We start from the raw sequence: 22,592 nt of genomic DNA, 5'->3' as shown, positions 1-22,592 counted from the left end.
AAATAATTTTGTAATTTCTTTTTAATTTTTTCCATAAAAACAAAACACTGTATGCCATTACATGATGCTCACAAACAGTTCGGAAGGTTTATATAACAGTCACAATCGAATCATCCCTGCTCAAAACGTGAATGTTTATTTATTTTGATGACGTCGAAATAGTTTTTAACACTCACATACACCTTACATCACGCAAACAATTGCCGAAGACGCATAGCGTCGACGGTAGGTACTAACCAAGGACAAACGTGTCATTGAGATGGCGGCAAAAAAAATTACCGAAGTCCCATCGTGGCTGTGTGATGACGACTGTGGTCGCTGAATTTCTAGTGAGTAAATTTTAGTTTTCTTCTACAGACATACATGTGCTTAGCAATGGCGTACATCCAAAAGCTTACATCAAGTCAAGTCCCATTGCACAAATCTTTCAAAGATAATTTCTAATGAAAAATTCCAAAATAAGGTTTCGAAACAGTGCAACCCGAAACTTAGCCGTAAAGTTCGTCGCTTAGCCCGGTATTTCAAGACACAAGCTACCTACATTTGGGCCCTAGATGTATTCCTAGTGAATGAGAGGACACGTCCAGTCCTTTCTTTCTAGGGAACGGGTTTTGGTTTCCTATCCGTTGGCGATCTTTTTCCCAAATTCTGCTCACTTTTTCGTTGGTTTCGTTCAGATGGCGGACCCACGTCCGGCGCTATTAACTCGTATATAGTCCCTTTTGTGAACATCGGGGGACGTACCAAGCGTGTTTGTGTGCCAAACGAAAATTTATGATGGGGAAACTATCCTGGGATACATTTTGTACACTTGAATGGTCACAACAAGAAATATTCGCAACTTAAAAAGTACTTGAGAATGGTTGAAATGCGGTTCTATTTTTGTGAGATGGTGCTGCTATCTCTAGTATTTTTGCCGTAACAATTGCATCGAAGGTTGAAAAACGTCCGCTAGAATGCATTGAATCCAGTTTCTAGCCTTGTGCATGGCAACGTTTATTAAAACGGTTGCCCTTTTTTTCCGTATGGGGATTAGGTTTAAAATGTTCTAGAACACGAACCGCGAGGTTAGGTTACGGTCGTATCCCAACAAGGCAGTGCTTACTCGCTACCTTGCCCAACCGTCTTGGAGTACCGCCCTCATTAAATACTTATTGAATGGCGCGAGCCACTGTCAAACGCAACTCACTCAGTCCATCCACATCGAGCAGAGAACTGATGAGAGGACGCAACTGCATCCAGCCACACAGGGAGGAGGGAGCCGCATGACTTCGCCGACCAATCACAACACTGCTCTCACAAATCACAACCCATTTCACTGCTAAAAAACATCCAGAAGTACTTGAATGTTTCATATAATTACATTTCGTCCTTTTTATTGTCCCTTTCTAGTAAAACGATTAACACTGTGAGAAGGCCTGTGAGTAGGTATACTAATTTTTTTTATGTGAAGCGAATATGAAATAAAATGTTTAAAATATTCGTGCAGTTAAATTTCGAATATTGTTCTCGAAGAAGCTGTCTTACACTTATTTCATAAAATACAGAATTGAAATAATTTTTTTAACATTTTTGTAATGTTTGAACTAATTAAGCGATTAACTAATTGGAACCTATGCATATAATATCATTCAATAAAAAAAAACCATGCATAATATCAATACTGGGCATTCCTAAGATTTCGTAAGATTCGTAAGATTTTCGTAAGATTTTGATTTTTGAAGTAACCAACTTTATTCAAACAAAACATATACAACTAAAATAAAACTAAATATTTTTATGACCTTATTTTCGGCTACCAACGTTTTAAAGTAAATGCGAATCTCCAGACGTAAAGCTTTGCATCTCAAACGAAGCTTCAAATAAAACGATCATCAAATTTCCTGGCGAAGTCAAATCGAATATTTAAAATGATCTGATATTTATTTGCTTAGTCGAAGCTTCGCTCAGGCCTAACTGCGATAAATTCACAAGTTCAACTTTGCCACCACAAGGAATTATACCTTAAGCGCCAGAACGTGTCTATAACCGATAAGTGGTTTCTGCGTGCGCCAGAGCATCCTTCCTGTTACCAAAACAATACAGAAATTTCTATAAACATGATCATGGCTTCCAAGTTAACCCAATCGTGAAATATACATAGCTTTAAAACAATATTAAAAAAGAATAAAATACTGAAAAAAGCATACACATACACGAATAACAAATAATAACCTAACGAGCAAAGTAAAAAAAAATTTGTTCAGCGATTTTTATGAATAAAATAATTTAACATCAAAATTACTTGTAAGAATATTAATAATTAAAAAACACACAACTTTGTAAAAACTAGGTCACTATTTCAATGAAGCTATATAATCAGATGCTCCATTCGCATGACAAAACATTACCTTTATTCCTCTAAAAAAAAAAAAAAACTTATAAAAGCTTGGTAAAGCAGGGTTCTTGCAATGCTACAACGGACGAATAATAGAAAAGTAAGATGAAAACATAAATAATGGTGTACTTTCTGTTTTGCTTAAAAATTACGATGGATAAATTCTTGGCATTCGTGGTCACACATCTTAATGTAATATTTGTGCAAATTTTACAATTCAAATTTAATATTTATTCGTACGATAGAATCAGACGTTCATACAGTATCCAACGTGTTACTGATATTTACATATGAATTCTACTTGAAAAATAAGAGTACATCTAACATAATTATACTAATTTTATATGCAGATTTTGTTGTATGTATTCTATATTAATTTTATTTATATTAATTATTTGCGTGCAAATGTTAAGTTAGTTTTTCTTAATACGCTGAGCAAGCGTAACTTGTAACGCACGCACAAAGTTTTTTTACATATATTCTTTGACACATTGTTTCTGATACAGCTGAAAGCTTTCGTTTGTACGCGGGAGAAGCTTTCTGTAGCTTCCTTCTCCCGCCCCTGATTGTCGCGTGGGAAGACAATGCCTCTTCGCAATCATTCAAACCTCGCCACAGACGAACTTCAGGGAATATGGGAAGGCAGGAGAGGGAGTCTGCCTGTTCCCACGTCGTCTTCACGCGGCGGGAGTGACTCGAGAGTTCGTTAAGGTGCCGGAGACGGCGGCTGCGGCGACGTGGCGTGAACGCGGCCTATCAAGCGCGGTGCTCCGCACCTGGAGCCGAATACGTCACCGCGGAACAACAGGGGGCGTTTGCGTCGGTGTCTCAGCGATGCTCCCGCGCGTCGGGGCAAAAACCGCGTTAATTAATGGCTCAAACTGCGGTCGGGGTTTCGCTCGCAAGCGCGCGCGGGCGCGCCTGCCTTCCTTCCCCCCATCCCCGCGGCGAGCCAGGATCTCCAGATTACTTTGTCGAGTTTTAATTAGCTTCCTGTCGGCTTCCCGGACGGTTCGGTAAGGCCCCTGAGCTCGCGGTGTCAGCGCGAACATCCAGACGCGACAACACCTGGCGGGGCAATTAGCACACCGCGCTGTTTGGCGGGAATACACTCGTGAATATTCAGTCGCTCCGAGTTCGAACCTCGAAATTGAGTTAATGAAGTAGCTGTCGACACAAGAAAAAAAAATTGATATCTTTCCAGAGTAAAAATAAACCTTTCCATAGTAAGACGATTTTAAACTCAATATTTGAGTTCGAGGTATTATATTATTAAAACAATTACCATATGGTTTTAAACCACCTTACTTTTTATGGCACTCTGACATTCGTTAAAGGAAAAGGTAGAAACTAGATCATCTTTAACTTTCAAGATGATTAAGTTAAAAAATGAAGAAATTTTTTTTTTAAATTGTAAGTTTTAAATTATTGATGATTACTATTATTACGTCAGTTAGTTGCCTTTATTATATTTTTTTTTTGTGATTTAGAAATTTGCTGTTTTTTTTCTCTACATGGATTTAATGTCATGGTATTTGAAAAATATTGTTTCACGTGGTTATAAAAATCATCTTCTCACAATCGTTTCCTTAAACTTTGTATTTGTACAATATTTTATTTTATTTTTATACGGCAGAATAGTGTGTACTAAAACCATAATACTCCTAAAATTCTTTTTCGTTGTTTTAAAGAATTTCCCGCAGTGTGTTTACAAGCTTGTCAAGAATATTTAAACGGTAACAAAATAACTAAGGATACTTCAATATTTTAGAATTTTGTCTTCCTGTGCCACTAAAATTAAAAACTGGTTGTAGGAAAAATTTCTCAACTTTTTTCATGTTACATTTTGACAGCTTTTTAAAGTTAATTTTTTTTAATATTTTAATGGTAACAAAATTATTTAATATGATTTGTTTTGTATAATTTAAGTTTACCATTGAGGATAACAACATTTTTAAAACGTAAGTAAAAGTAAAATTAGTTTTTAAAAATCACTTTTATTTAGTGAAGTTGATTTGTTTTACTAACATAAAAAAAAATGTTCCTAAGTAGAATCGTTATCCCAAAAAAGGTCCATATGTTATTATATTTGATATTTAGTTAAATAAAATCCATACAACGTATGCTTGAGATTACTACTTAAAATAAACATTTGTCTACAAAATTTTCAGTAGTATTATCAAGTCTGTAAGCCACCTGTACGTTTTACACCAACACTTCCATCTTGTTCCGTGGAACTTGTTTAGTATCGCTAGAGCTGTGATACAGAATTTTATTTGCAGTGATCTGCAGAAGTAATTTTCCGGCCGTCTACCGAAAATCATATTGCCTCCGCCTTAATTAAGGGCATCAACCTGCGGGCAGGTAATCGATCTGCGAGGACGCATAACAGGTGGGGAAAATGTGAGTGAGGAGTAAGGAAAAGAAAATTGATAAATCATCTGTGAAATTAATTGGCCAACTCAAATAGAGTGACGCAAATAATAAAAAATATACAAAATCATTGGCAGGTGTAAGTGTATTAAATAATATTCTTTATTCTGTAATAATAATAACATTTGCTTGATGGCTCGTCATACATAAATAGTAAAATTATTTACGTATTTAAATCGTTTTTAATGAGTGTTTGTACATTCTACATTTTTTTATTTTATCTTTTTATAGAATGAAATTTTATATTGCTATGATAAAACCACCGTATTTGTTTGTTTTTATATTTTTAATTTAAAAATATAGACTTTGTAACATTTAACCCTTTATTACGTTCAAAAAATAAAAGATAATTTTATTGTGTGAGGGTATCTTTGTGGTCATCGATAACATCCCTATCTGAACCACAAATACATTATTTCTATTGGCTTTACCTCATTGGTGAACTCGCCTAAACCATCGCGGAAGCTAAAAAATAAATAGTGAAACGGAAATTTTGCAAATTCGTTTGGCGTCGAGACAAAATTCAAAGCTTTATAATTTGCTTGCTCTGTAAAACGATTACTTTAACGTGGGTTGATGTGATTATCTTGGCGAGAAACCTTTTGTTGTTGTTATTGTTGTTGTTTTTGTTGTTGTTTAATCGGCACTACCTGATTCGCCTACTTGCTTCCTAGCCGGGCATCGTTGGCTCACTGTCGTGGAGGGGCGTGTACAAATACCTGCGGTCCAAACATCAGCACTGGGCGTGGGTATAAAGGTTTTCATTCCAGCTTGCGACCAAATGAAACCACGAGATTTCCGTGTCTCTGCAAATAAGTATCTCCTCCTGGGTTCCACCTTGGGCTGTGGTCTCTTCTTAGGCGGTTCTTTTCCGCCGTCCTGACAGCCCTCACCACCCCCTGTAATATTCACTGTCAAACATATGTTTGAAGTCATACTTCTTTAGGTGCGCCATGAAAAGTTTATGAGAGTGAATTTTTACGATACCCAAGCATCATGGAACGAAACTTTCATAGGATGAAATAAAAAGACCGCATACAAATAAAAATTATATATAAATGTGTGTGTGCTTTTAAATATTATACTTTAGTGACTGATATTGTATGCTGGTCAATATCAATAAAAATCAATGATGGTGAATTTCAGTGAAAGAAATTACGTTTATAAATTTTTCAATTGAATTTATATTAGTGAGTTTTTGTTTCCGTATATATAATTTATTTGCATTCATAGTGCCAAACTAAAATTAACAAAGCGAAAGGTAAATTAAAAAATGTTTATTGTTAAATGAATTGGCACCAGATGGCAGTGTATTAATAAAATTCCTTGTCAAAAATCAGGTCCAGAGCCAAGATTTAGTATTTTTCAATTAATTTTAGCTTTCATCGGGGATGTTTCTTAACATAGTTCATAATTTCACCCTGTCAATCAAATGATTCGATATTCGACGTAGTTGCTCCAACAACGAATTCTAGCGGCAGGTGCGGAAACTAATTGTGATTCCCAGTCAAGAAATATATTTGAAAACACAAAACTCGACATTTTTTAAAGATTCTGCGTTAAATCTCGTTTCATAATTTCATATTATAATTTTCTGTGCAAAATGAGAAGACATGAATTTGATCGTTACCGAGATTAGACTTATTCACACACACATACAGCACTGATATGGCAGTCAAGTCTATAATTATCAAATAAATCGTGTTTACAGCAAGGGAAAAATAAATAAAATCTGCACACCAGTTTGGTGCCTCTGAAATTCCAGTATCGACAGCTGCATACTCCACAGTTAAAAAATATTTAACTGGGCCACTCTGGTCATGAAGGTATTCGTGAAGGTCGTCTTCCGGCGTTATCAGCACGGTGTCCGCAGCTCGAACCCGCGACCTACTGGGGCGTGCCGGCCACCCCTTGGTCCATTAGCCGCCAGGTGGCCAGAGGTGAGCGGGTGGGGGTGTCACCAGGGGCGGTGGTGTAGGAGGGGGTGTATGTTGTGTGCCGTGTACCCAGGAGACGCGTCCCAGGACCCCGCGCGTGACCCGGCATGCAAACGCACTCGTGAGCAGTTAGCGGCTGGCCCTGGCTCCAGTGTGTGTGTGTGTGTGTACGTGCGATTAGCAATTCGGGAGGCACCTGTGTTCCCGGCGACCTCGCCGCCTGGACCTGCAGCTGATTGGGTGCGGTGTGTATGTGTAATCCCTGTCCCCTCCGCTGTCCCGGCGCGCAGGCGCGCGTTGCGGGTTGCATATAGCACGAGGCGATGGCGTCACGCGGGTGGGGTGGTATGATGAGTGCGAGGCTCGCTGGCGCTTATAGGATAAACTGTGCGGTAACCGTTAAATTATATGGCGTATAAAATAACGTTAAAGTGTGATGCAAATTTTTTTAGTGCTTCCAAGAATCTGAACCAAGTATTTCATGCCTAAAAGTTATGATAAGACGTCTTTCAGTCACCTTCATTCTTCTAAAAAATACAGTTTAAAAACGAAATACAAACTAATTATTCAACCTCCTCAAATTCTTAAATGTTTTCTAAACATACATTTCTCTGTTAACTTGAGCAGGTTTCAAAAAAAAAAAATTCTGAAGTTTGGCATGCCGTATGTGTAGCCAGGTAGGCGGGGACCTAAAAGGTATTGGACCTCCAAGTCACAATGAAAATCCCTTGACTTATAGATAGCAATTAATATGTCAATAATAGCTACCAGCTATTATGTGATTTGTAATCAATTAAAAGTCTGTTTCATTATAAACTACTAGCTGAAGTACACGTACTTTGCTACGGCAGTCTACGAGCAAAACATACACACTTCATTATACATGCCTCTCCTCAAGAAAAAAAGCGGGTTGTCTGTAAAGTCTGTTTACGTACGATAATTTTACGTGATAACGTCATAAGAAAACATTGATGAAAAATGAATTATTCTTAATTTTCAAATATTATTTACAGTTTTTGCATATTTAATTTAAATAATTTGTTTAAATATAATCACGAACAATTGGTTACAAAGCCCGCATTAACCTGTTCGATATTATAGAAGATTTTTTTGCACGGTAGTTGGCCGGTTCTTGCACGATCGGCTCAGACGGAAAGTGACTATTTTTCGTGCGTGCAGCCGGCGTTCATCGATTTATAAGACGTTATCACGTCAAAAAGATCAAATAATACATAGCCCGTTACCATGTTAGCATTACACTCCATATATATCCCACAGGAACCGTGCATTTTTCCGGGATAAAAAAAAAGAGCAGATTCAATCTCCGGCCCATAAACTGTTATTATGCAAGAAACCATGTCAATTTGTTGCTTCGTTGCTGCGTCAAAGAAGAATAAACAAACAAACATGTTGCCTTCCGAGAGGGACAGCAAGGTGTTTAAACCGAGCGAACACAAAACCTGTGTTTAGAGAGTCACGTTTATTCACATTTAACTGTAAAATATTAAGCTAAAAAAATATTTAAAACAAATCATTTTCTCTTGTTTACATTTACACTCTTTCTATTAGCATCAAGACTATTTCCCGTATCATAACTGGTAACAAGGAAAGAAAAATAATTATTAACGATCAGCATAATGTACTATTAAAACATTATCAACTTTGAAAACATGGCCATATAAAACTTTGACAGGAATTTTAAATACTTTATTGGAGCTACTTGCAAATATTATTATGGGACTCGCTTTACACAAACGGGCTCTCTTTGTTTCACTAGCTTTACGAGAATTAATAGCTAACATACGTAAGTAGGAAAACCCACAAAATGCAATATTACATATTTAACTGACAAATTTCCATAATCAAACAACTCTGTCATCACTGCTCGTTAGGCCTGCAATTATTACTATTAAATGCACAATAATTAATAAAAGACATAAAAAAACCGTGTTATTTTACTCTTTTACCTATTTCCTCATTAATAAAAATAAATTAATCAAGAATATAGAAGTAGAAACTGTAATGAAGAATAATCCTCCCCTGAATATAGGGACCTATGAAAGGTGGTCACTCGTCTCACAGTCCTCAAAGTGACGTCCAGTCCAGGGCCAGCGGTGAGTCGTTTCACTACGTCCACTCGCCGGCCGAGTAGCATTCTTCAGTCCCTGCAGTTCTCGACCCGGACTTCGATGGCGTCGACGGCCGATATTAACTTCACAAAGAAGTCTCTGGGACGACTCGAGCACCTGGACGAAAGACTGGCCACGACTCGCCTGTCGCGACTCGTCAGCAACTGCTCCTTGACTCCACCTGGTACACTCGTTCAAAGTCATTTTACTGGGATGTCGTACCATGCACAAAGAAACTGCTCCCGTCACACAGCGGTTACATAGCCAGTCATTAGTTCTGACCGACACACACAACTCGTCGATAATTTGGTTACAGTCGTTGTTTCGTAATACTGCCTTATCGCCCCGTCACTGCTGTCTTCTTGGTACACGTGCCCTTCTTGCAACGATTTCCTCGGCTTACTCGCTTCTTCTTCACTCGTTCGGCGAGTAAAATTGGTTACATCAGCGGCGAGTCTTTTCTGATACTAAGTGGTACTAGGACCACCCAACAGTACCCAAATCCGACAGTGAGTTTTCATTAAATTCTCACTTGGCGAGTTCCAACTCGTAGGGCGAGTTGCGTATATCAGTCTTCGAGCGAGTTACCTTCCATCGCTGCTGCACTATATGCCCGATTGCTGCCTCTGTTTCCTCGTCGGTGATCGCGCTAATCCGAGCTCAAAACATATGTAGAATACTTCTTACCGAGGCTAAGTCCAACTTCTTCTTCAGGCGCAGAATCGAACAGCGTGACAAAGTGTAAACTGGTGGTGGTTAAGGCGATGGCATGGCGACGTACTTCTTCGAGAGCTTCACTCACCCTGTCTCTGGTGTGCCCGAGGGGGGCCTATTTACAACCCCTGTTGCCAACCGACTTCGCCTTCCAGAGCGGGCCAGAAGGCTCGCGGACAAACTCGCGGAGGAACTACTACCAAGTCACGTGGATCCTCCGGTTGTACGTGGCAGCTCCTGGCCACGTTACAAGCTTCGCGGGCAGATGCCTGGAGGACAGGCATCTGGCGAAGCTTCAGTGTCTGGCGGTTTGTCTGCTTTCAGGGGTACAGAATCGTTAGTGAAGGGAAGACGTTGCGGGCGAGAAAATTGCACTCGACACAAACACAATTTCGCATATATAATATTATTAGGGATTAGGCTTTCGATGTTGAGACCCACCAAAATGGAAGATTCAGCTACCGAAGTTTCGCTCTGAATTGCAGCGGGCTTCTTCTGAACCCTAAAGATGCCTACTGCAATTTATAACCAAACGTTGGTAATATCTATCACTTAGACGTGGTTCGACAACGATGCCAACATAGTTTTATATACAATGGTTGCGAAAGCCTACAGTCTCTTTCCATGTTACATGAAAATTTGTTTGTCAGATGAACACATCGGGAAAAACCTACTTTACTGCATACAGGATTTTGTGTCGTTTCAATTTGTTACCTTTGAAAGCCAAATTACAGTAGAACAACCACAGTATTAAAAAACAGTATAAAACAAAGGATCACCGCATAAAGTTAAATCGTTTGTTTATGATCCGCCATTAGTTATTTAAGCATAATGCTTGTGCAACTGCTAGTGTGATATAATTGATTCTAGATCATGCAAATTTTTTTATGTATTAAGAAGCGTTATTGTGTCTAAGACTAGCAATAAGTTTAAGTTACATGTACGCTTCTGCAATAACGCCAATTGTTTAAAATGTAGTTTATTAAAAAGTGATTTGAACTAAATAATTTCTTGAAACGCACAAAGTTTACGAATTAAATACACAAAATAATTTATCTGAAGTGAGACTTTTCATGAAAACTGATTAATATGAAGATATCAATTTTACTCGTAAATTAATTTTCCTGATTTTAAAGGATCCAAGCTCATGACTGTATCTAGTTAGCCGAAGCAATTTCATTTTTAATTTTTTTTTCTTTGAACTGAGTTGTAAAGTTCATACACAATGAGTTGGTAAAATATGCTCAATTACATAAACTTTGATACAAGGTATTTGTAGTCGATGTGTACTAATTATATGCCTGTAATCATCAAGTTTATTGGTTTGCAGACCAGATTTTTCTAGCGGTAATATAAACGAATAAAATTCACTAAACCTTAGTTTGTAAGTATTATCAAAAGGACAACTTATGGATGAACTGTATATCGTTGTTTGAAGGTGTTGTAAATGAAAATAGTACAACTATTTGTACAATCGAGTAATGAAAAAATTATGTAAAATATTTTAGTTCATTTTCATAACTGCAAAATTTACTTATTATTTGTCTGAACTGAACCCAATGGTAAATGAATATTACTCAGTAATTAAATTATTAACTGTCTGAACTTAAGTAATTAACAAGAAAACATAAGGGTAAGTGTCAGATATTTACAACCACTTAACTTAAGTGATAGAATAAGGGCCTCTTTAGTGGTTACTATCATGATCATAATACACTTATGACTATAGAAGTGCCTTATATACCTACAGGCACTACAAATGGTTTTTAAAAACTTAAAAATAATAAAAAAATTGATCATTTGTATATTATCAATTATCCATAACGTCTGTGATACTTGACTTCTCAAATATTTGACATATTTTAGAATAAGTGATTTGTTGTATATTTGCCAACTGTCACTTGCAAAGCAACACATAATTATTTACGCGCATTTTTAAGTTGTTTACAAATACTTTGACAGAATAGCAGTGGATGAAGGACACGTTAAATCATTGGTGGTGTTTTTTTAGAATCGTCAAAAATTTTTACATTCTCTAAAGAATTGTATGTCATTCCGTAACTTCCATAGTAACATCTTTGGGAAGATAACTGAAATTTAAAATGTATATATATATATATTTCCTGAGGGAACGGCCCTGCAGGCTGTGGGGTAAAGTTCATGATGAATCCAAGATGGCGGCGATGCGACCGACGAAACTTGTTCGGGCAGCGGAAGTAATAAGGGGCGCGGTTGAACCTTGTGGAAAACGAGGGAGTTTAAGTGGTGGGGAAATTGGGGGGGGGGGGGGGGGTTAAAAGAAGCATCGCAGGAAGCAGTGGTTGCGAAGGCCCCGTCGGGGATACGATCTCGGTCTCGGTGGGTCTTCAGGGGGGAAAAAAGGATTATGTGGGGGGTGGGGGAGGGGGTAAAGGAAGGAAGGAAGGAAGATAGAAGGCCCTTGCACTGAGGGAGGTGGTTTTTTTTTTTTTCGTTCGGCGAGTGGTTTCCATTACTGTCCACCGCCCCCTCACATCCCCTATCTGACCAACCACACGGTGTTCTAGAGGTACTCCTCGTGGACTTCACTCGTCCCCGCCAGACAGCTGAGTGGCAGCTGGTTGTGACGTCAGTGCCACGGGAGAGTGTTCTCTCTCTCTTTTCCTATTGTGCAAACAGAAAGAGAGAGAGAGAAATCAATACAAGTGACACTTTAATTAAAAATTTGGAAATCCACCCGTAAATTTTATGATAAATCAGTAAATAGATGGACACCAAATTTCGGTTTAGAATAAATAGCATTTTTAAGAAAAATGTATAGAAATTGGTTTATTGTGTATATATTTTTTTCAATACAAAGTTCGTAACATTACTTTTCTTTGTATTCATTTAAAATTCTCTGTTACACTTAAAGAAAGGACTTATAATAAATTATTTATTGCGCGTTTCCTAGGAGTAATTTCGTGAAAAATGTAACGGAAGTCCATGAACGGAAATGGTTCACAAAGATGGCGGACCCACGTGTATCAACATAGATCAGTACACAATCACTTAACTAAACATTAGGCAGACATACCAAACGTATTGGTGTGCAAAATGAAATTTAATTATAGTGAAACTACCCAGGAGTATATTTGTTAAACTAAAATATGTGAAAGTAAAAAGAAATTTAAAGTTTTAAAATACCTAAAAAAATTGAAATTACAGTGATGTTAGTACATATTCTCCTTCTAATTTTCAAAGAAGCTTCCTACCACAGCAGTTTAGCGTGCAATTGGTAACTTGAAGGGACATGGTTCGAATCTCGTCAATGAATTTAATTTTATTTTTTAATAACATTATATTGTTATAATAATGTTGAATCAGCTCGATAAGTTCAAGGTTTGTTTTTTACTCGATTTTCCACATTAATATTGTACCTGAAAACCACACGTGTCCTCTCTGCAATGTTACATTTTGTTTTCCCTCATAGAGAGACGCAAGAGGCGTTGCAACGCCTGCAGTCCTAGGAAACTCTACCGCACACGCAGTATAGCTCCCGCCTTGCACTTCGCGACTTCCACCTTTTTCCGCAGAAGAAAGAGCACATTAAGGCACATCACTTTTAATGTGACGACGAGATGAAAGCTGCAATCCAAGCCTGGTGTCGACCGCAATCACCTGAATTGTTCTTGGATTGGTTTACCCGACTAGTCGTACGTTGGTGTAAGTTCTTGGAAAAGGACTGGGATAGTCTCGAAAAGCAAATAGTACATTACACGGGATACTCATGAAGCTCCAGGTATAACAAAAGTTGTGAAAATTGGGTAAAAAATAAAAAAAAGGCATGGAAATAGATTTTTGGATGTTTTTCCCCACGATTATTTGATTTTGAAAAGGTGTATTCAAAAACAATTGCAATACTGTTAAATTATTTGACAAATTTTTAAGAAGTGGGCCATAGTCTACGTTTTTTTATGTTGTATTCTTAAGGGTGTATGTTCCATTCGAGGTCTTTGTTTTATTTTTACGTTTAACACGGATAAACTTGTAGACATTTCAAGTGGCTGAAAATCAACAAAATGGAAAAAAAAAAAAAATATAGTGCATACTTTTTGCATAATTAGCTGATAAAGTTGAATTATTTAAATGTTTTGCGTAATTGATAATGATAACCTAATGAATTAAATTACTGAACATTTTTGTGTATAAAAACAATGCTGGTGGCTACTGTGTGGTATGGTAGAAATTTATTTCAGAGAATTTAATTTAATTTTTTGATGTCTATTAAAATCTTCAAAATTATGACTTTTTTTAAAAGGCCAGGTATAATTAATATTTTTTCTGATAGAAATTAAACTATTTTACATAGCAGCAGCTAATGAAGTCTAAGTTTGAACCTTAAGTATTGTAGGTTTATATTCCATTTCATTTTCCTTATCAATACTGCACAGACACGTAAATAATACAAATTTTTTTCAGATAATTATGCAAAAAGAATGCACTATATATATTTTTGTTGAAGTTTGGCTGCTCAAAAAGTTTCCAAATTTAACCGTGTGTAACGTAAATATAAAATAATGACCTGAAACGGTTATAACCCTGTGCCTGTGGGACTCTTCTGCGCTGGATGGCAAGTGTGAGCTGCAATCAGGCGGAAGTTAGTCTGCATCTGGGCAGAAGACCAAGTTGTGGCAAGCTTACTAGTTCACAGTGCATCTCCGGGATTCTCGCACTACATAATTTTTTTTTGACTCAGTTATGCTCGATTATATTTTCCTTGATGAAAAATAATATCAATGACAGGATTGATGATATACTGCAGCACCTTAAATATTCCTACGATTTTCTTTTATTGAAGCCACAAAAAATATTGGTACAATGACTGGCTCACAGTGCAAGGAAAGTGAAATGTCCTGGAGAAGGATATTAAGTTAATGGCAACAGACACTACATAGACATGATAATAAAAATAAATGTGTGGACAGAACTGTGACTAGATATTAAAAATAAATTGTTTGTAACGTTATTGTATATGCGAGGATGTGTAGGTATAAAGCATAGCGATGAAATCAGTTTTATTTATTTATAATAGTACAAGGAAAATCAGTACCGAGTTTCAAGTCTGTGGGAGATACGCTTGAAAAACACGAAATTTTAATTTCAAAGTCCCAATGATTGCACAATATCGGTGCATCAAGGCTACGCATCAGCAAAACCAGGACACCAATCTTCAACTTCATTTTTTACGGAGGGAGGTAACCCATAAGCAAGACGTGACGGACGCACCAAATGATAGTACGTTATGAATTCAAGGCAACGCCATCTACTGACAAAGTTATACATAAACATTCATTAGTGCCTTTAATTCGCTAGCAGCCGCGAGCTTCACTAAGCGATGGGTTTCGCCAAACTGAATTATAGGAATTTGCCAGAACTTACTATATGACCGTGTGGTGGACATAGAGAAATGAAATAAAGTCACTGTATTTTTTTTGTCTACGACCTACATCATATGATTTTTTATTATAAATCTGAATTTACCCCTTTTTCACTCCATTGGGGAGGGATTTTCATAATTATATGTAGTCTATGTCACTTCCCAGCCCATATACTATATATATATATATATATAAATATATATATATATATATGCAATCAGCCATGTCGATCCGTTGCTACGTGGCTGCGTGAAAGAAGGACTAACAGACAAACACATTTCGCATTTATAATATTATTAGGGATTAATTTTTTTTTTTAAATTATAAAAACCATTCTGTAGTTATTCCCTATTGCATAATATGTGTTTTATAACGACAAAAACAAAGGTTCTTTATCTTTATGTACCTCTGGAATATTGTGCGGATTGTAATAAGTGCGTGAAAACGTGTAGATCTAATGTTTGAAAGTTATTGCATGTTATACTTTGGCAAGTTCATCATAATTTTTTTAACTTTTAAGACCTGCTCTCTGACAGAACCGCATTGAGTATCACATGCCTTTGACAGTTGCATGAACTTAAAAGTATAATATTTTCAAGTTAAGGTGGTAAGGCTGTCAGGCATGGTCAGCGAAATTATAGTTACTTACCATGTGATTACCGCTGTGTGCCTACTTCCAGGAATTTTATGAATTAATTGTAAAGAAAATATCTAAAAAAAAAAATGCTTTAGTTTTGCTCAATGTATGTAACGTACACAAGTGACGGTGCTTCCCTCGCTGAAAGTGTTCTGTGCTCGTGTTCCCAGCCAACGGCGCGCCTCCCCGAAGCAGCTCCCAACATGCGTGGCTGGTCCTGATGGCGGCATGCCTGCTGTGCTACAGGTTATGAACCACAGGTAATATTTCAACGCAATTTCCCCACCCCCTTCCTCTATTTTTACCACCCCCTAACGCGTGGTCACGTCATACGCCCGCCGCACAGATTTCATTCCCAAGTTATTGTCGGCTTGTCGGGGAACGGGCTACAAATTCATATACAGTTTTTTTAACGTTGCTTTCCCGCTTATTTTATTATTTTTTTGTTTTTATTTGCTCGGTTGTGTGTCCGTACAAACATGTGGGTTTTATTTTGTGATTTGTTACGAATGTTTTCCCCCCTCTTCTGTCGGTCTTGCATGTCCTAGGGGGAGAAAGAAAATTTGAATTTTTTGGCTATAACAAGACTTGCGCGTTCCTAAAACCTTCCGCAAAACGATGCTTAGCCAGTTCAATAAAATTTAAAAAAAAAATGCCTGTCAAAATCGTAATTATTTCTTATCATTACATGACATTTTTCAAAAGTAGATATTTATTATAATTTATTTGGTGTTAACACAAATAGGTTTTATCAAAATACACGTTTATTTATATAATTTTTTTTCAAAAGACAGAGATAATATAAGGAACAGGTGGTTCTGGAACTAAAGACATGCACAGTAGGCAAAAGTTAAATTTAATTTGTTTCAGTTTACTTTAAAGCCCTCTAATAGAATTACAGGATTTCAGCTGAACTTTTGTGTGTTTAAAGTAATATTAAAAAAAAATTTCATGTCCCAATTATACTTGTTACATCCCATAATTACTTAAGAGACCATCGGAAAAACAAAATTTAGTACTTCCTTCTAACTTTATGTAAATTATTGTAAATTAAAGCAGGGAAACGTAATAATGATTCCGTTTTTAACACCTTAGACACATACGCTTTTTTAATCTAGTTTTGCTGGAACCAACTTTGTGTTGTTCGAAAATTTTACCAAGAATTCACACACATACACACACACTTATATATATATATATATATATATATGAGAAAATAAAATTTTTAATTGTAATTGTTTTTCAGCATAATTTTCGTGATGACTTTTGTTGCGTTATGGTAAAAGTTACCCGTCATTTGACATTCTGACTGACTTTTGTTGCGTTATGGTAAAAGTTACCCGTCATTTGGCATTCTGACGCGGTATAAACGCCATTGCAAGGGGGAATAAATTGGCGGTAGGGACAAAATGAAACGAGGAGAGCTGTTTAGAGGGCTGCGGAAGCCATTTATCCGCTTCCACGTCTGTCGGACTGCGCGACTAAAGGGTTGGTTGGAAAAAGAAGGGGGTGGGGGAGGGGGTTGTGGAAAGAGCGTCCAGCCACATGAAAAGACTGGTGACCGCTGGCCTCTGTGTGCGCCCATACCGAGTGCGTGCCGGGCATTATGTACGTCATCCGTCCATCGCCGCTGCCATCGGCTGTGCCTGTCATCGCGGTCGCCAGAGGCACAGAGTGCGCAGTGGGGCGCGAGAGCGCACAGCACAACGTAACATTTCATCGCGAGCCAACGTTTTGTCCAGGCGACGTTTGCTGATAGCTCGTGTTCTTTGGCATATTTGGGCAATTGAACCGTTTTAATACACTGTTAAAATTTTTCACCTTCAATTTACAAAAAATGCTTGCTAATATTATACAGAGATCATCGTAAATTTACATACACTGAGTTCACTTACATGGAACACGAATCCAAAAGAATATTATTGGTATATCAGCAAAACATTCAAAAACTGGTTTACTCTGCTGCGAGAAAAATCTTCTTTTGTCCACGCGAAATTTGACATTCAACGTAGTTTCTACGAAGTTTAAGTTTTTTTTAATTTTACGAACATGTCTTCGTTTATTTCAGTTTATTTCAGTTAAATTCTTCGTTAAAAAGTCCGCAAATTTACTGTAATTTCTAATAATGTACTCTTTTATATTTTTGACCATTTTAAGGCCCCGCCTACCTGGGCACACGTACCTTTTTCAGGGCTTCAAAAAAAAATACGCGAAAGAAACCACTCGAAGTATCCAAGTGGCGTATCTTTTTACGAAAAATTTAAGAATACGCTAGACACGGATAAGTGGTTGTATTCCAGGTTTTAATTTTTAAACTGTATTTTTTAAAAACTTTTTTTCAGACCATTGTTAAGGCATCAAAGACCTGTTATAGATACTTGAAAGCTCTGAAGGGTCTAGCATTATCCCTATTTCACTGCCATATAATTTTATGGTTACCACTGAAATTTCATCGTTGTCCTATGCTCGACGAGAAGTCTGCGCGCCAGTCCAGAGACGATAACGCTCTAGAAGCACCAGCGAGCGGCGCACTTATCATCCCGCCTCACTAAAACATATACACAGCTGACCAGGTGGGCCCCTTGATGAACTTCCAGGGAGCATAGGTCTAGTTATAAAGAGCAATCACAAATTATAATTTATAATAGTTTATAATAACGATTATGTGATCTGCAATGTGATGATGACAATGGGTGTCTGGAGCGAGCTAGGCGGGTTAAATATTGCTGTGGTTCGCATCTTCCTTCCAAGGTAAAAATACAAGCACTGAAATGGGAAAGGTAATTTTCCTAAAAAAAAAAAAACAAAAAAAAACTAACTTTTTCCGCTCCGGCTGGGATACCTTTGTCCAACTAGCTGGATTTTCGTAACCACGATTGTATTCTCATTTTAATAATAAATAAATAAGTAATTTACGTTTATTTTTTATTCGTTGTGCATTATTTTCAGTAAAATTAATACCACCAATGGCCACCAAGACTTTTAATTTCCTACTCGAATAGTATTAAGATTTTTCTGTACAAAATATCTAAGTGCCTTTAAACACCCACAAATAATTTGTCATGCGCTCTTAGGCTATAATCCAACATGTTGGACTGATGATAACTACTAAAAATAAAAACCATATGCTTCAATTTCTTCTGCAACGGATAGCTAAGTGTAATTTTTATTTCAGGTTGTTTCCCAGACAGAAAAATAAAGTCAGTTAACTGCTGTAGTATTATGTGGACATTTACTTTGCCAGTAGTTAATTTATTATATTTTCTTATTCCAACCCCAGGTTTTTTTAAACCCCTTGCAATAACGGTTTGCATTATCAAAAATAGTTTTGGATAAAAGTTATAGATAAAATTATAAGATTAACAAACAATTTTAAAGCATTTAATGGTGTGCCTACTCAGGGAGTTATTATTTTTGTTTTGTATTTTAACATCTCTTTAGCCACCCTTTGCAATGGTTGGTTTTATCAGACAAAAGTTTTAGATCATATTTGTAGAGTTTACAAACAATTTTAACGGATATGATAGTGTTGCTAGGAAAGAAGATTTTAATTTTTTTGTCTTTAAAACCCTGTTTATTCCATCCCTTGCATTGATGGTTGGTCGAATTAAAATATTGTTTCAGAAAAAAATTGTAGGCGAAGATGTATGGTTTTTCAATAACTACAACGTATTTAAAAAGAGTACATGGATATGGAAACTAAGATTTTTTAAAAAATTCTATCCTTGTTTTTTCAACCCCCTGCAGCAACGGCTCATTTTATCAAAAACAGTTTCAGACAAAAGTTTTACATAAAAATTATATTATTTAAAAACAATCAAACGGATTTTATTGTGTGATTAATAAGGTAGATTAAAAATAATTTCTGTATTTTAATTCTTTATGCACGCTTTGCAGCAATGATTAGATGTATCAAAAATGGTTTCATACCAAAGTTTTAGATAAAAATTATAAGATTTGCAAACAATTTGATTGGATTCGATGGTGTGCCTAGGAAGGGAGATATGAAATTTTTGTCCTCCAACCTCAAATTATTCCACCCCTTGGAGTAAAGTTTGGTCCTACAAAACATTCTTGAGGCAAAGGTTGTAAACAAAAATTTATTGTTTTACAATAAGTTAAAACGGATTTAAAAGTGTACATGATACGTAAATTAATAATTTTTTTATTCTACTCCTGTGTATTTGACTCCTGGCAGTAGTGGTTCATTTGAACAAAAATTGTTCCTGACAAAAGTTTTGGATAAGAATTGTTTTAAAAAGTAAATAAAATTCGATATTTTCTTAAAACCCCTTGAATATATTACTTAGAATTACTCAGAAAAATATATTTATACAATTTAATAAGAAGATATGACAGCGCGGGTTATTTATCTTTTATTCCTTTTTCAAGTGTTTATAAGAATTTTGATTAAATTAGAAATATTTAAACATGAATTAACAAAATAATTACTCACTTTAATATAACAGCTTTGGATATTAATAATTATTGATCAATCAATATTGGATAATTAACAATAAAAATTATTCACGGTAGAAATACTCATACCATAACGAAAATTGGTTTAGTAAATATCGAAACTGTGATTGATTATAATAAATTATTTTTAATTTAATATATAATTATGTAAAGGTTAGATTGTATCGAGAATTCGTCTATTGACTAGACAGATTTAGTAGTTCTGCAAATATCACCTTAATATTGATGTATTGTGCAACAGATTCTGCCAATAAGCTACATAAACATACTGCAATCCATTCAGAGGCATTGATAATGTTCTGCCATCAAATGTATTAACAATGACAACATGTGCGCCACTCCACGACGCTAAAACTCAATGCATGGACCTACCCCAAGGTAATTCTTTGCATTATGAAAATAAAAACAATATTTCATGAACGGGATTTGTAACAATTAGTTAAAAATATTCTTATTTGAAATTTTTTTAAACAAGCTATTCTTAATTGGACTCAACATATGTTCACGCTCGTGGGCTCATCATTATAATAATATATGTGATTTAGTGATATAAATAATAGTTTATGACAAATAATTACCCTGCCAAACTAAAGCGTGAAAACCATTATACCACCAAAATAATATTTAGCTACACAGCTTAAACATTACTCATGTAACACTGTTTAACAATACTGATATACACAAGTAATTAAAATAATACGTAATTGAAAGAACACTATTTTCTTGCGAAAATGGCCCCTGACACTGTGCACAACAATAAGCTGAAACCCCGCTGTGTTGCCCTCTACCCAAATACTCCCTTACTAGATGCCAGTAAGTCTGGGTGGCGTCAGGCGCAGGCGGGTCCCTACCGCCGTGACCCGCCTATCCCTGCAGCATGGCAGGTTTCAACCTGAGCCGCACGCCGCCACGTGGAGCCCGGTCAAGCATCGGGGCCCGACAAGTTCTCTGTACCGTTCGCAACCTATTCTCCAGCTTGCGGCTCAGATTTAACCCTGCCATGCTGCAGGGATATGCGGGTCCCTACCGCCATGACCCGCCTATCCCTGTAGCATGGCAGGGTGGAACCTGTTAATGTTAATTAATCATTATTGATTGATTAATAATTAAATATATCCTAAGAAGTTATTTTCAAATGAGTTATTATTTTGTTGATTCATCTTTATTCAGAAAATTTGTCTTCTTTCTCTATTTTTCTCTCTCTGCCGTTTTACCGCTTACGATATACTTAACATTCAAGGTTTGAATTTCCAAAGAGGTTTCACTTCTATCATATATACTGAGTCACACGCGTTTTTTTTTAAATTTCTTGTGAAACTTCCGATATAACTTACTTCATTATCCTGATTCGAGTTATTTTTTTATACTCTAATTAATTTTTACCTTATATTGTGTCCGTAGTTGTTTAAAATACTTTTTTTTCCCAGAAATTCAGAGATAATTTTTTTTTCTATGATTACATACTCGCGGTTTACCGGGACATCTTAAATTAAAATGTTTTTTTTTTTTTTTTAGAGTTTCTAGCAAATAAATCTAAACCGAAATGAAAATCATTTTCAAAACCGATTATTTCCATGACATTTATCACCTTGTATTCTGAACAGACTCTCAGACTTTTGGTTGTAGTATGTGGGTAGGGCCTATGTGAAAGACGATCGGGCGTAGCAGGAACAATACTGTGTCAGTACGAATTTTTAGGTGAGTTTAAATGTCCATTTCAGGTTACGGAGTTGGCGATGGGCATTTCAGTTACTACCACATAGCCATCACGAAGCTACCTTGGAGACAAAATCTTTGGTATCTTTGCTTGGGTTGCAAAAAACCTTTTGACACAGGTTCACTTGTTATATAAAAACTTTACATCGTTTTCGCAACATTTCCCATGAAATTTTCAGAACTTTTGAAAAAAATTATCATGTTACTTGGAAATTAAATAGTAAGTACATAAAACTCTTCACGACTACCCATTAAGTATCTATTGAGTGGGAAAAATGTAATAAAACTTTGTGTACTAAACATATTTCTGTTTCAATTCGTGAATAAGTACTATTATGTATCTACTCAAATCTATACAAATAATTCTAAAAATATCCATAATCAACGAAATATTTACTAAAAATGAAATATGTATTCTTATGATTAGGACAAAGGCATCCTTTAGTATTGCGTTTACCTAATTAAGATTTAAGTTGCACTTCTTGAGTGAAAGTGACGGAATATAATCTTGTCGACGAAGTGCGGTGGGAGATGCAAGCGTTTCTTGAGCCGCTCTGCTATCAAGACTACGAAGTCTTGCGGCAGCCCAGACCCTCAGATATCTGACCGGTTTAACGGTTAAGTCCTTGAGATATGGCGCGTTGAGATTAGGACCACCGAGGTTATGAAGAAGCGTTGAGAACTCCATTAAGTAAGGGATTAGGTTTTATTCATGGCGGTAGTTAAGTCTATTCCACTTTATCGTTCTTGCTGTGCGGTGAGTAGGTAGTT

The 22,592-nt window shown here is 36.4% G+C and overlaps 1 protein-coding gene across 2 annotated transcripts in view; it reads left to right on the top strand.

Annotated features, from left to right (window-relative positions):
* LOC134535038 (uncharacterized) overlaps window positions 1–22,592 on the top strand; it is a 373,285-nt gene that overhangs the window by 299,592 nt on the left and 51,101 nt on the right. For both annotated transcript variants that reach the window (XM_063373884.1, XM_063373875.1), the window contains one exon: window positions 15,797–15,886. In XM_063373884.1, the coding sequence (XP_063229954.1) occupies window positions 15,797–15,879 (83 nt within the window). In that variant the 3' untranslated portion in view covers window positions 15,880–15,886. The remainder of the gene's footprint in view (window positions 1–15,796; window positions 15,887–22,592) is intronic.

This window comes from Bacillus rossius, chromosome 1 (assembly GCF_032445375.1).
Source record: "Bacillus rossius redtenbacheri isolate Brsri chromosome 1, Brsri_v3, whole genome shotgun sequence".
Lineage (NCBI taxonomy): Eukaryota > Metazoa > Arthropoda > Insecta > Phasmatodea > Bacillidae > Bacillus > Bacillus rossius.
Note: the sequence above shows the minus strand (reverse complement) of the source record. Positions and strands in the feature narration are given on the sequence as shown.